At 41.0% G+C, this 13,939-nt stretch overlaps 1 protein-coding gene across 3 annotated transcripts in view; it reads right to left on the reverse strand.

Moving 5' to 3' along the window:
• The window catches only part of Ptpdc1 (protein tyrosine phosphatase domain containing 1), a 56,809-nt gene that overhangs the window by 26,425 nt on the left and 16,445 nt on the right, over window positions 1–13,939 (reverse strand). For 2 of the 3 annotated variants that reach the window (XM_005355155.3, XM_026783036.1), the window contains exon 2: window positions 10,693–10,786. In XM_005355155.3, the coding sequence (XP_005355212.1) occupies window positions 10,693–10,777 (85 nt within the window). In that variant the 5' untranslated portion in view covers window positions 10,778–10,786. The remainder of the gene's footprint in view (window positions 1–10,692; window positions 10,787–13,939) is intronic. The other variant, XM_026783037.1, reaches the window with a different exon arrangement.

Consider the following 13,939-nt stretch of genomic DNA (forward strand, 5'->3'; position numbering starts at 1 on the left):
AATGTTTGCTCCTCCCCCCCCTTTTTTTTGGTTAGTTTAAAAGGACTATATAAAACAACATGCATGTAATTGTATTTATTGTTGGTCATAAAACAGAGAAATGTGATTTATGTAACAAGCACGGAAGAACTTGAAGTGAGTGAAGACTTACAAGGAAAAAAATGAATGAGAAAGAGTAAGAACAGAAGGAGAATTTAATAAACTGGAGTCCAGAGAACTCTTACAACAGACACAACTCAACAATACAAAGACCAACCCAGTTTCAAAATGGACCAAGAATCTGAAAAGGCATTTCTCCCAGGAAGAGAAGACATTTAATATCATTAGCCAGTAGGAAAATGCAAATCAAAAATATTTATTTAGTGGCTATAATTCTTCAAAATGTTAAACATACAGTTACTATATGAACTCTTAATTACACTCCAAGGTTTGTGCTCAAAAACAATAAAAAATATACCCACAGAAAAATATATACACAAATATTCATAACAACATTTATTCATAGAAGCCAAAGCAGAAACAACCCAAGTGTCCTTCAACTCAAAAGGATTAATAAACTGTTCTATCCATGTAATAGAATATTACCCAGCAATAGAAAGGATCAAGTACTACTTTGCTTAAATGAGGTTGAAGACACTGCATTTAGTTATGCTAAAATAAAAAAATCCACTGGCAAATCTATAGGGGTAAAAAAGTAAGTGATTTCAGGGACCAGGGAGACAGCAGACTGGAAATCGGCTTGTGGTCACTACGAGATTCCTTTGTGGTCTGACCGAATGCTCTGGGTTGACACAGTGGTGCACACTGCCCAGCCTTGTGCTTCCAATAACTTCCAATGCCTTCTTTACAATGGTGAAGTTTTGATATGTCAATTCTATAGTAATTATTCTTAATAGCAAGTGACAACCCAAACAGATACAGAAATGATCAATGAATAGATGGAAAGATGTTTAACACTACCAGTCATTAGGAGAATGTTTATAAAAACAACAACGAAATATCTCTTCACACCTTCCAGGATGGCTATAATTGGACAGTCAGATAAGCTCCAAGTGTTTATGATAACAGACATACAGGAGCCCTCTCTCACTGCCATGGGAATTTAAGATTGAACAACCTCTCTGGAAAACAGTCCAGCAGGTCCTTCTGTGAGTAAAGGAAGTGACCTTATAAACCAGGCTTTCCTCCTAGTTAGAAATCCAAGTAAGTGAGGACAGTCTACACACAGCTCGGTACAATCAGTACTCAGAACAGCCAAAGCATGCAGCAACCCAAACATTTATCATCTGGTACATTTAAAATACAGTTATTATCTATGCAACTGGAGAGCATACGTACTGACACACGCAAAACAAATGAACTCTGAAAACCATCAAGTCAAGTGATATTAGTAAATCACTAGACCACACATTGTATGATTCTGTTTAAAACAAAATGTTCAGAAAGAGGAGATGTGTGGAAACAGAAAGTTGACTGGTAGTTCTTAGGGTTGCGAAGGAGAAAGAGAAAGCGGTGGAGGGGGTGATGACTGCTATAGTTTCTTTTACTCCAGTTTCAGAGGGAACAAACAGAAAGCTGCCTATCCCCCCAACATCCCGATCCTGCAGAAAAGGACTCAACCCCATCAGGTGTATCAGAAGGACAAAGGAGAGCAAATCTACCAGAGTAGCACAGAGGATTCTTCAGAGAGCTAGTATGCTGCATCCTGCTTGAAAGAAGGATGTGGCACTTTGAGTTGCCTGCCAGAGTTAAAGTGATAGGCTGGATAGAGATGTTTTCCCATCCTTATCAAGCACAAGCAGACAATGCGGCAATTCTTCTGGCAATTCTTCTGCCTTGCGGTCTACACTCATTTCGCTGCACCAAGTCCTGATGGGAGCCTGATGCACAGCTAGTCAATAACAGGCTTGCCATCCCCTCCGTATCACCAGTTCCTCAGCCGAGCCTCCATCTTCACCCAGCATCAAGGAGACTAAAGAAGGCAGTGCAAATTATGATTGGTAAGTACTCTACTTTGCCCAAACTTTGGTCTTGGTGAGGCGTAGTAGGGAGACAAACCTACACATTCTCCTGGTAGAAACAAGACTAAACAATGAAGCATGAAGCAGGGCTGGGCTAGTTCACACTGTTGTCTCCAGTGTGAGTGGAGCCCATGGAACCTGAGCCTCCTCCACCTTAACTTTCCGTTAATGAGAAGAAAGGTGTGATATAAACTGGTCTACACTCCCTTTCCTATCGGTGCTAGTGGGGCCCAGGGGGGAGCTGAGCCCCCAGTTCTACTTGGCATCCATTAGAAAAGAAGGGTGGAAGGTGAGAAAGTGACTCACAAGGCACAGCAGGGAAATGAGGTTCAACCACAACTCAACAAAGCATGAGTCACCTCCCATCTACCCTAGATGGCAGTGGGGCCAGACCATGACTTCATTTCTCAAGGAGCTAATCTTACACGATTCAAAGGCAACCTGACCATGCAAGGCACTGCCCACTTCTACCATGAAGGTGTCAACAGAGCAGAGGAAAGCTGCACTTCCACCCCACCCACATGCCATGGGAGGCCGAGCAGATACCTCTCATAGGAAGCTGTAGCTGACTGTCCATACGGAGACTGCTGAAAGTAAGAAAAAACAAAAAGCAGGGTCCAAAAATCTGTAACAAATCATTTGTCACACCAAAAATTTAAGAAAATCACAACTTGAATGAGAGGAAATGATCAACAGATATGCAACATTGAAATTATTCAATAAGAACTATAATTATAACATGCCTTGGCATTAATTTTTAAAAGAACTGGAAGCTTTGAATGTTCTCTCAACAAAAAAGGAATTGAACTAGAAATCACTAACAGAAAGACAACAGGAAAAAATTCTAAAGACTTAGAAATTAAATATCAAAGCTATAAATTAATTTATGGATTAAAGAGAACGTCTCAAAGGAAATTACATAACACAGAATTGAATCAAAATGAAAATGGAACATACTGAATTACATGGGACAGTAATAAAGAAAATTTATTCCATTTTAAAGAGGAACAATCTCAATCAATCCAACCACAGTCACAAGAAAGGTATGAGAAACAAAAACACAGAGCAAGCATTAGAAGGGTAAGAACAAGGGCAGAAATTAAAAACAAACAAACTTTAAAACAGGAAAACGGTGGCAGCTTTCTACTGGCTTTATGGAAAAATTAATTGATGTAACTGATAAACTTCTGGAGAAGCTGACACACACAAATGGATGAGCTATCACTTTAACCTGGTACCTGTCCATGTGTCCAACCTTCTGACACTGTGACATAAGGCTATATACAAACACTCCAGATAAAATCACTCAAGTATAAACTTCTTTAAAAATGTAGGATTCTATGTGTTGAAAGATTTAAAATTCTGATAAAAATAATATTAACTCAATGTAGAGACATTATGCTTATGTACTAAATCAGCATAGTAAAGATGGCAATCTCCTTGATTTCATTTATATAATTCTTAACAAACTCCTGCCAGTTTGTTGTTGTTGTTGACATATACAAGCTTATTTAAAATTTACTGGGAGTCACAGGTCATAGCTACAACAATATTTAAAAAGAAAATTAAGTGGAAAGAGTCCTCTATAGTGATCACAGCAGGACGGCTCTGCAGAGGTAATGAGACAGACAAGAGAGACGACGCACACACAAACCAGGGCATGAGGAACGAGAGCTGTGGTTACAGGAAACGAGCACATGACAAGCGCAGTATAAGGGCCAAGGGGAGGCGCCATGTTTTCAACACTTGGTCTGCAGCTGGTGGCCATATCTTGGGAGGTTGTGGAAATGCTGGAAGGCTGGCCCAGCTGGAGGAAGCAGGTCCTTCAGCTGTGCCTCTGTAATGCTGGGCTCTTAGTCTGCTCTTCCTTCCTCTGCCTTCTGGTGCAGTAAGAGAAGAACAGCTCTCCTCTGCCACACATTCGCCCCATGCAATGTTCTGTCCAAGTACCTGGGACCAAGCCACCACGAACAGAATCCTCTGAAACCATCAATTAAAATGAACCATTCCTCCCTTAAGCTGTTTTCTTTTAAGCTAACAACTGAGTTAGGAAGGGGATAAAAGACATCACAGACTTAAGCAAAGGAGAATGTACATGTGACAGAGAAGCACAGAAATGACAGTTACAGTCATTAGCCAAGATGGATTAGTTTCCCTTGGTTCTTTACTGGCCCAAAGCTAAATGCAATTTGCAATAGAGAAATACAAATCAAGAGGAACTGGAGCTATAGTTCAGTGAGAAGTGCTCACATAGCATGCACAAGAGCCTACATTTGTTCCCCAGCACCATGAAAACAAAATACCACAAAGAAATGTCATTCTCCACTGGCTAGAACAGCTAAATAATGACAATACCTAAAACTGATGAAGAAACAGAACTTGGACTCTTATACATTGCTAAAAAAAAGAAAAAAAAAAGTAAAATGGGGCACCCAAGATAACTCAGTGCGTAAAGACAGTCATTGCCTTGCCTGACAAACTGAGTACCATCCTGGGACCATGTAACAGGAAGAAAGAACTGACTTAAGCATGTTGTCCTCTGATCTCCACACATGTGCACTGGCATGATGCACATACATGCACATACATATACATATAAAACAAATAATTGTAAAATATATTAAGCACTTTTGATTGAGAGGAATCCGAGGGAGAAATGGAGAGCATGACCAAAATACATTGTATGTATAAATGAAATCCCCAAAGAACAAAAATATTATAAACCATAATAATTTATTTAGAAGAAAGTAAAATGGGGTCTGGGGTACTTGTGGTGCAAACATGAGGAGCTTAGTTAAAAGCCACAGAACCTAAAAGCCTATAACCCAGCAGTGTGATGGGGGCGAGTAGTAGAGAGAGGAAGCTTTCTGGGGCTTGCTCCTCATCAGCCTAGCTCCATTTTCAGTAAGATATTAGACCTCGGGGGAATAAGGCAGAATGATAGTGCAGGACCCCTGGCTTCCTCCTGTGGCCTCTGTGTGCACCAGTACACACATGTTCATACATCACACACATCATAGTCATACACATATGCATGTACACACAGTTTTAAAAAGTAAAATAATATAGCCATTTTGGAAAAAGTTTACTAATTATATATAAAATTAAAATAGAACTATCAGATGGACTAAGAGGAAAGTTCTTCAAGCATTTATCTCACAGTAATAGAGACTCATCTTCACACAAAGCTTCCACATGTATATTCAGAGCAGCTTTGTTTATAATAGCCCAAAACTGAAACAACCTTTCTGGAAGTCAATGAATAAACACACTATGGCATGTTTCAGAAATAAAAAGGAATATACTACTATAATACACATGTCCTGGATGAAACTCAAGGGAGCTGTGCTACATGAAAAAAAAGGATCACAGACTGTAGCCTTCATTTTGATAACTTCTCCCAGATGGCAGAGTTATAGAAACAGGAAAATAAGCTGTCGCCAGAAGTCTTGGGAAGTACATGGAGACGTCACCTTGTAGATGAACTACTCAGCACCTGGTGGCAAGGCCAGAACCCTGACCAATAGTGCCATGATGCCACTATTAAAGGAAACTAGTTCTGTTGTGTGTGGATATACAATTCTTAACATCTCAATTTAAAATATATCATCAAAGAGAAAATCTACTAGGTAGACCTAAACAAGAGTTATCCAGCAGAGTTCAGACCCACAGTAGGGAAAACTGTGACCTGAGGGGTTATAGCCCTGTGTAGGAAAATCAGCTGAGACGGGCGGTGTGGGCAGGGCTGGGAGACTTAGAAAAGAAGGAATGAGCAAGCACAGTGAGGATAAGAGCAGGTTTCTCATTCCTGGAGAAGTGAATTACAAAAATGGGAAAAAACTAGAATGATAGCATATATTAGATTGGACATGAAGGCAACAATGCCAAGTTTATATATAAACATATATATTACATATATAGTTATATATATACACACACATATACACAGAGCACATTAAATATGATATAAAATTGGTATGTGTACTGTGATTTTGAGTGTATGTGTTCCTTAACTTTGCCTGAAGTGGTTTGGGAACCTCAACATGGGGCAACTGCAGTGGGCATACCCAGATTGGGGGGGGGGCGGATTTATTTTGTTTTAAATTATGTGTGTGTGTGTGTGTGTGTGTGTGCACATGTAAGTGCAAGTGCCTACAGAGGCCATAAGAGGGCATCAGATCCCTTTGAGCTGGAATTACAGGTCATTAAAAACATATTGATGTGGCTTCTGGGAACTCAATTCATGTCCTCTAGAAGAGTATCAAGTGCTTTTAACTGATGAGCTATCTCTCCCACCCCAGATTTGGGTTCTTAAAAAGGGCCATTACCCACTAAAATGAAGTAGGACTTCTTGGAGAAATATCAGCTTTCAAAGATAGAGCAGAAATGGAGGAAAACGAGCTAGTGTCTCAGGAATGGCAGAGAATAGAGAAAAGCTGAAACATCAAGACAAACAGGACCAGATTCCATTGAATAAAATACGAATCCACACTGAAATAACTGAGCACACAAAGAAGCGAAGATTGTCCCTTACGTAGAATACCCTTCACAAACACACTCATCTATCACAGTAATGACTCAGGGAGAAACACCAGTAGGTGCTGTAACACTACTGAGTCAAAGGTTATAGGAGCAGGACATTACATGGCTTCAAAGCGTCTTTCTATGAAATATTAACTATGAACGGAGTGACAATAATTTATACTGGGTAAATCTTGGCAAATACCAGTTTACTGATATGATCAAACTTAAAATTCCCAGTGATAGAACAAAATGACATCTTGGGTGACCTGATTATATTAGTTATATAACAAAACTGGTTATATTAGTTACATAACAAAGCTTTAACTTCAGAGGTACCATTAATAGAGAGCAGACATTCCAGACCTGGATGCATGATACAAAATAATTTAGCCATGATAGTAAACAAATAAGGTCATTAGAAAAGGCCTAAGGTCTTTGAAAGAGACTTAAAATCATTACAAGGCCAGAATATTATGGAGAATGCCTGTAATCAAGCGCTTGAGAGATTGAGGCAGGAGGGTCAACATGAGTTTTAAGGGCAGCTTGAGAAACAGAGAGTTTGAGACAAGCCAGGGCTACATGGCAAGACCTTGTCTCAAGGGGGAAAAAAAAGGAAGAAAAAAAAAAGACCTTTTGCTATTAAAGGTATTAAAGGATATTATAGGAACCGCTGACAAAAGTTGAATGGGATCTATAGGTGAACAAAAGACTGTGTGTATGCATATATCTCACGTGAGTGTGTGTGTCTGTCTGTCTGTTCATGTGATATAGGCTGGAGGACCACCTCATGTGTCATTCTTAGGTCTGTCATCTACCTCCCTGGCCTGAAACTCACCATTTAAGCTAAGCTAGGCTTAGGTAGCCAGTCAACGAGAGCCAGGATGTCCCTGCCTCTTCCTCTCTGGTGCTGGAACTACAACTCTGAATCACTTCATCTGGCTTTTTTTCTTTTAAACTTGGGAACTGGAGATTGAATTCAGGTCCTCAATGCTTGCACGGCAAGTACTCTACCAACAGAGCCATCCCCCCAGCCTCTTCGTATATGCTTTTCATCCAACTTCTAAGACTCACATAGTTCTTTTGTTTTTCAAAGCATCACAAGAAGGAAGAATATGGAAATCTAAAGGAGGACTATTGCACTATTCATGTAATATTCTAGTCAATTAAAAACTCATTCTGATTTGTCTCTGTAGTATTCATAAGAATAAGAAATATCTAATAGACATAATAGGCAAAATTGTAGCAAACTCTATAAAGTCAAAACCCCAATTTCCTCAACCAACAGACTATTAATAAAAATACATAAGTGAAATTCAAGATTAAAACAGATTTAATATGCCTAACAAAGTGACAACATAGTGACACCTTTTGGATCCTGATACAAATGATACATAAATACATTTATGGGACATAGGTATGAGATAGTGAGAATTCTGAACACTATTTAGAAAGCTGATGATATCATGAGTTAGAATTTTCCCTATGGCAGTGTGGTATTTACTAAAGGGATACACACCCACTGTGAGTGCAGAGGAAGTGGGTGACACAACTGTCAGCTGGGAACTGTAACTGTGCATGTGAGGGGTGACATGGGGATGTGAACCCCTCTATCTTACTCTTTGTACTTCTGTGATTTACGAGTTCTCCCTAATGAGAGTGGCACTGTTCAGAATCATTGTTTATAAGTGGTACAACCAAGACTTAAATCTAGGTTTGTCTCTTCAGAAAGCTAGTTTTTTCCCCCCTCTAAATGTTAAGTTTGTTTGTTTTTTTATTTTATTTATTAATTTATTTATTTAGTTTTTGGTTTTTCAAGACAGGGTTTCTCTGTAGTTTTTTGAAGCTTGTCCTGGAACTCACTCTGTAGACCAGGCTGGCCTTGAACTCACAGAAATCTGCCTGCCTCTGTCTCCTGAGTACTGGGATTAAAGGCGTGATCACCACTGCCTGTCAAAAATTAAGTATTTTATTCATGTACCTTGACATTAAATTTTCTAATGATTCATTAGTCAACATTCAAAAAACTATTCTCCACCCTAAAATATAATAAAGTATAACTGACTACCTTTAATGAGATGCAATTTTTAAAAGTTAGATATTAAGTACATTTTTCTGAATTTCTTCCTAATTAAAAATTAGCTGTACTTTTATGAGAAAAATTTTAATAAATTATTCAATTAAAACATTTGAAAAGCTAAAAAAAAATCAGCTTACTGATCAAAATGGTCTCCCTCCCTGGGGCATTCGGGAAAGTGCAGAGGGTTCAGGTGTCCCTGAAACCTGGATGACTGGATTCAGTAGGTGGAGCCCTACTTTTCTCCGTGTAATGAGTTTACCCTATCAAACCAACAGAACCCCTCCAGAAAAGAAATCCACTAGAAGGTAACTGTGAGAAAGAAAGGAAGGAAGGAAGGGAGGGAGGAAGGAAGGAGGCTTGTGTGACTGTTCCATTTGCTGCCTGAGGTGATGCGGAGGGGACATGGCACAGACACTGTCACTGCGTTTGCTGTTGTCACTTCAGGGCCAAGGAAAGTGGCAGGGAAGAGGACTGGCACAGACAGTCCACAAACGGCAGTTACCAGGGTTAGCTCCTCTAAAGCCAGACACAGCGGACAGATGGAGGCTTTGGGCTTTAGCCATGGGAAACACTGTCTCTCTCGATGTGAGAGAGGGCCCTCCTAGGATGGACAGGGAGCTGAGAGCTGACTGTTCCCAGCACTGAAGGCAACAGCTGCAGCCAGAGCTTCCTCCTTTACTTTCCTATCATCTCAGCCACACTGTGAGAAGAAATCCTGCAAAGTCCATTATTCAACAGCATAAAAATGAACTTTTACGGTTAGAATATCCTGTAAGATATTGCCAAGAAAATGCTCAACATTTCTTTTGGCTACCACTTGTGATGGCATCAAGGCCCACATTGTGGCTGAAATCTTAAATGCCCCTCACAAGCTCCTATGCTCAAAACTTGGTCATCAGTCTGTGATGCTACTGAAGGCCAGTAGAACCTTTAAGAGGCGGGTGCTAGTGAGGTCAGTCACTGTGAGCATGCCTGTAACAGAAATACTGAGACTCTGACCTCTCCTGTCTTTGCTCCCAACCCAGTGAGCAGTTTCCTCTGCCATATATTTCTGTCATGATGTTTGACCTCATACAGGCTCAAATGGAATAGGCCAGCTGGCCATGGACTGAAACCTTTGTAACCATGGGCCAAATAACCATTTTCTCTTTTGAATTAATTATAATTTTATTAATATAATATTTATTTATGTTCCATGGGTACAGAAGTATGGAGCTCAAATTTGCAGGGGTTGGTTCTGGGGTCAAATTGAGGTACTCAGGCCTGGTGGCAAGTGCCTTTACCTAGGGAGCCATCATCCCACTGACCCCCAAACTGATTTTTTCTGGGTATTTTGCCACAGTGGTGGAAAGCTGCCTAGCACAACTGACAAGGCCAGAGTGGGATCACGTCATCCATTTCCTGCCTCAGACCTGCAGACGGACGAGAGGCAGGTATAGCAATAGGAGTGTAGGTTTTGGCTTTCTCGCCTGGGCAGCACAGGGAAATGCACACAAAAGCCCCAGCAGAGTGGGCCTGAGCAGAGCGGGCCTGAGCAGAGTGGGCCTGAGCACTGCTGAGCCTTGCAAGTGGCTCTTGCCTGCACCGAGGGAGAAGAAACAAATGGCTGGCTCGCAGTAGGCGTTTGAGGGTCGGAACAAACGTGCAACCTCGGTTTAAGATAACAATCAGCAGACACGCACTGCTTCTAACATCTCTACTTCAAAAGGCCAAGAGCATTGTCCAGGGTTTGTAAAGGAACTCTACCAGGCCAAACAGAAAGAAAAGGTCACAGAAAACACCTGGACCTGGGCTTCAAGTGAAGAATAGAGCTTTTTCTTTCAGATACTTTCACATAATTACTTTTTTTTTTTTTTTTGGTTTTTCGAGACAGGGTTTCTCTGTGGCTTTGGAGCCTGTCCTGGAACTAGCTCTGTAGACCAGGCTGGTCTCGAACTCACAGAGATCCGCCTGCCTCTGCCTCCCGAGTGCTGGGATTAAAGGCGTGCACCACCATCGCCCGGCCACATAGTTACTTTTATTAAGCATTAATTTCCACAGAGACACAAAGTACACTAAAGAGATTATTACCATCCATGTTTGCAGCGGCACGCCCACTGTTATTCACCAAAGTGGAATATGGCTTTTCATTCTGCGGCAAGACTCCTGCAGCCATAGTTGTCTGCTGGAAAATGAAAAAAAAAAAAGATTATTGCTGAACTAATCAATTTTTTTTAAAAAAAGATTATTGCCAAACTAATCATGTCAGACACCTGCTGCCTGATGTGGCAGCCATTAACTATGTGGCCCTTTCTTCTTTTCTTACTTCTCTGTGTGACTGAACTCAGTACTCCACTACAGACCCGCATCCCCAGATGCACTATTTGAAAACTTAGTACAAAGAAGGGTAAACTAAAGTTGGGTGGTGGTGCACACATTTAATTCCAGCACTGGGGAGGCAGAGGCAGGCAGATCTCTGTGAGTTTGAAGCCAGTCTGAGTTCTGGAATTCTGTAAGTTCCAGGACAGCCAGGGGTATGTAGACCCTGACTCAAAAAAAAAAAAAAAAGGCTAGTGTAATAACTTTTTCTAGGCAAGGTTGTCCTCTGCCCTCCCCATGTGCCCTGACATGCACACATCTGCACGCTCAGAGCACACACATCACACAGATACCAAAACAACTAAAGACAAACCTACATACTGGTATCGTACAGAAATTCTTACATTTCTGTTTACAATTGTTATATTAAACTGCTGAAAGCTTTTCTTTGTCACAATTAGACTTAATGTTTTATATTCCTGAATTTATACTGAAAATTCACACAAAAATGAAAATGCAAAACTGCCCATATCTGATTTCTGTGCCCAATTTTTTTACTCACAGTCACACACTTGGGTACATTTTGATTCCTTGGGAAGAGAAAATATTCTAGCAGGAAGAAGGGGGTGTTCTTGTTTTTTAGAATGCAATATTTTCCATCATAGTGACTTCTTAAGCACAATCTCCATTCTCCACATATTCAGGGTGCTAGTTACATGTTTCTGGCTGTCATCATAGTTACATGTGTGGTGTCGAAAAGACCCAACCACAAAAGGGAGGCCAGAGAGGAGGATCTCAAATTTGAGACTATGAAGTGAGGCACTATCTCAAAATGAGCAAAAATCCCCAACCAACACTCTTGCCTGCTGTGCAGCACTACCAGCTGAGCTCTGGCAGCGCACAGCTCTTTTGATACAGGGGATCAATGCTGGGGATACAGTTTGGTGTCAGTGCACTAGCCTAGCACGCTGGAGGCTGGGTTCAACCCCCCTCACTGCAAAAAGCCTCCATCAGAACAAAACAAATAGTGTACAAGAATAGAAAGCCTGTCTAATTATGGGAGTTATATTGTCAATTCTCACAGGTCTGAGATATGTAATAATAAGTCAATGTGAGAAACAGAGTATACGGCCTTCAATGTCTGACAACAGAAAGTCAGTTCTGCTTGTATCTGCTAAGCCTACAGTACACCACGTAGAATCCTTTCTCAACTGTGGTTGTCAATCTGCCTTTACCTGGGAATCTGGTGCCTGAGTTTCACTGCTTTAGAAATTTAAGCTTTCCTTGCCACCCAAACACCTGTAATCTTCCTCCTTGTTTTCCCTTTTTGAGTCCCTTCTCATCCACCTTCCTCAAAGAAATCCTGGTTAGTTTTCCAGCTGCTCTTGACTTCTTCTTATTAAAGAATTTATTATTCCTAAAAAGGAACTTTTCTTTGAAATGTTTGTTGGGGCTGCCCCTTCTTGGCCTTGACTTTGGGCTAGTTTAGATGTACTGCTGAGGCTAACCTTTTCTATAGATTTGCCCCTAGGTGTCCAGAGGCCTTCCCATTCTAGCTGACAGAGCAGAACTACTTGGGGCAAGTTCCCCGACTTGTATTTTCCTGGTCGCAGATGGTTTATACAGATCAGTACTCACCAAACTGCAGTTCAGCAAAGCTGAAGACCTTTTCAGGTGGGGTGTCCCTCCCCTCTCTGAGAGACCTTAACTATGCAATCCTAGCTACTTTGGCTCCACTGAGTTCAGCCCTCTATGTATCTCTGGGAAGGCCTGGTCCCTCTCTAAGCCCAAGTCTGGAACTGTCCCCAGAGAGGCAGCTGGTGCAACCTTAAAGTCACCGTGTTTACATCTCTAAGAGACCAAAGCCATGGGCTGCCTGCTTTCCAATAATTTTTTATAAGGTTGTCTAATATTTTAGTTAAGAATACCCCTCTGCCTTGTTTACGTGTTAGGAGCAGAAGTCTCTCCACTCATCTCTGAAACTCAAATCTGAGATCTCTGAAATATTATCTATTGTATGCTTCTTTGCATAGAAACAGTATAGTTATGCATAATTGCTGATCAAAAATATCAAGATTTAAATATATTGTCGAGTCAGAGTTCTGTGTTTAAATCTTAGTTATTCAATTGCCATCTATATGAACTGGTCTGAGCTTTGATTTCTGTTGCAGAATGATTATATGTGTACTTTCAGAGGTTGTAAGGAAGAGAAAGACTGTGTATGCGTGCATGTGTAAACGTGTCTAAAGCAATGCCTGACACAAAGGAGATGCTTGGTATTTCACTTTGCAAATCAATACTGTAATTTTTTCCATTCCCTTCCCAGGCTATCGTCATTTTGCTCCTTCCTTAAAATAGTTTGTCAGCGACTCTCAGCATTACCTGTCTAATTGTCATGCTAATAGTGAAGCTGAGCTTCCAAGAAGTCTTAAGAACACGCCAGCTCCATTCACAACTCACCTACTCGTGTGCCTAGCTGCAGGACAAGGAGAGTTTCGATTTTAATCCTGACATTTCACTCTTATGTAACTTCCTGACTCAATGACAAGGGTTTTGCTCACTCTGTACCACAGTTCTTTCATCCCTAACCCGTCCCCCAGATGACTCAACTGTTGGAATTAGTCACACATTTCACTAATTAGTACCTACTACTTAAAACTTGAGTACAACGCCGAACTATTACTCACACGGTCACAACAGTCAGGAAGTAATGTTCTACTTCATAATCAGTTCACTTCACAGAGATCAGGCTGGGAGACACTCAAGAACCTCAGCTCTCTCTTCTGTGCTGTGGAGGCAACGGTGTTTTGCATATTTCTTCGAGAGACTTTGCACTGAGCAAGTGCTCTAACCTTTCCTTCATGCTTCCAGCTCAAGCACTCCACTTGGGAATGCATCAGGATGACCCTGGGTACCTGAGGAAGGGCAGATCCCTTTTTGTCCCCACTTCCAAAGTGTCTGAGTTCTGGAGGAGCACAATTACTAATTTACACTCTTGTTCTGATGTGTGAGGTCTGTG

This window comes from Microtus ochrogaster, chromosome 16 (assembly GCF_000317375.1).
Source record: "Microtus ochrogaster isolate Prairie Vole_2 chromosome 16, MicOch1.0, whole genome shotgun sequence".
In the NCBI taxonomy this organism is placed as follows: domain Eukaryota; kingdom Metazoa; phylum Chordata; class Mammalia; order Rodentia; family Cricetidae; genus Microtus; species Microtus ochrogaster.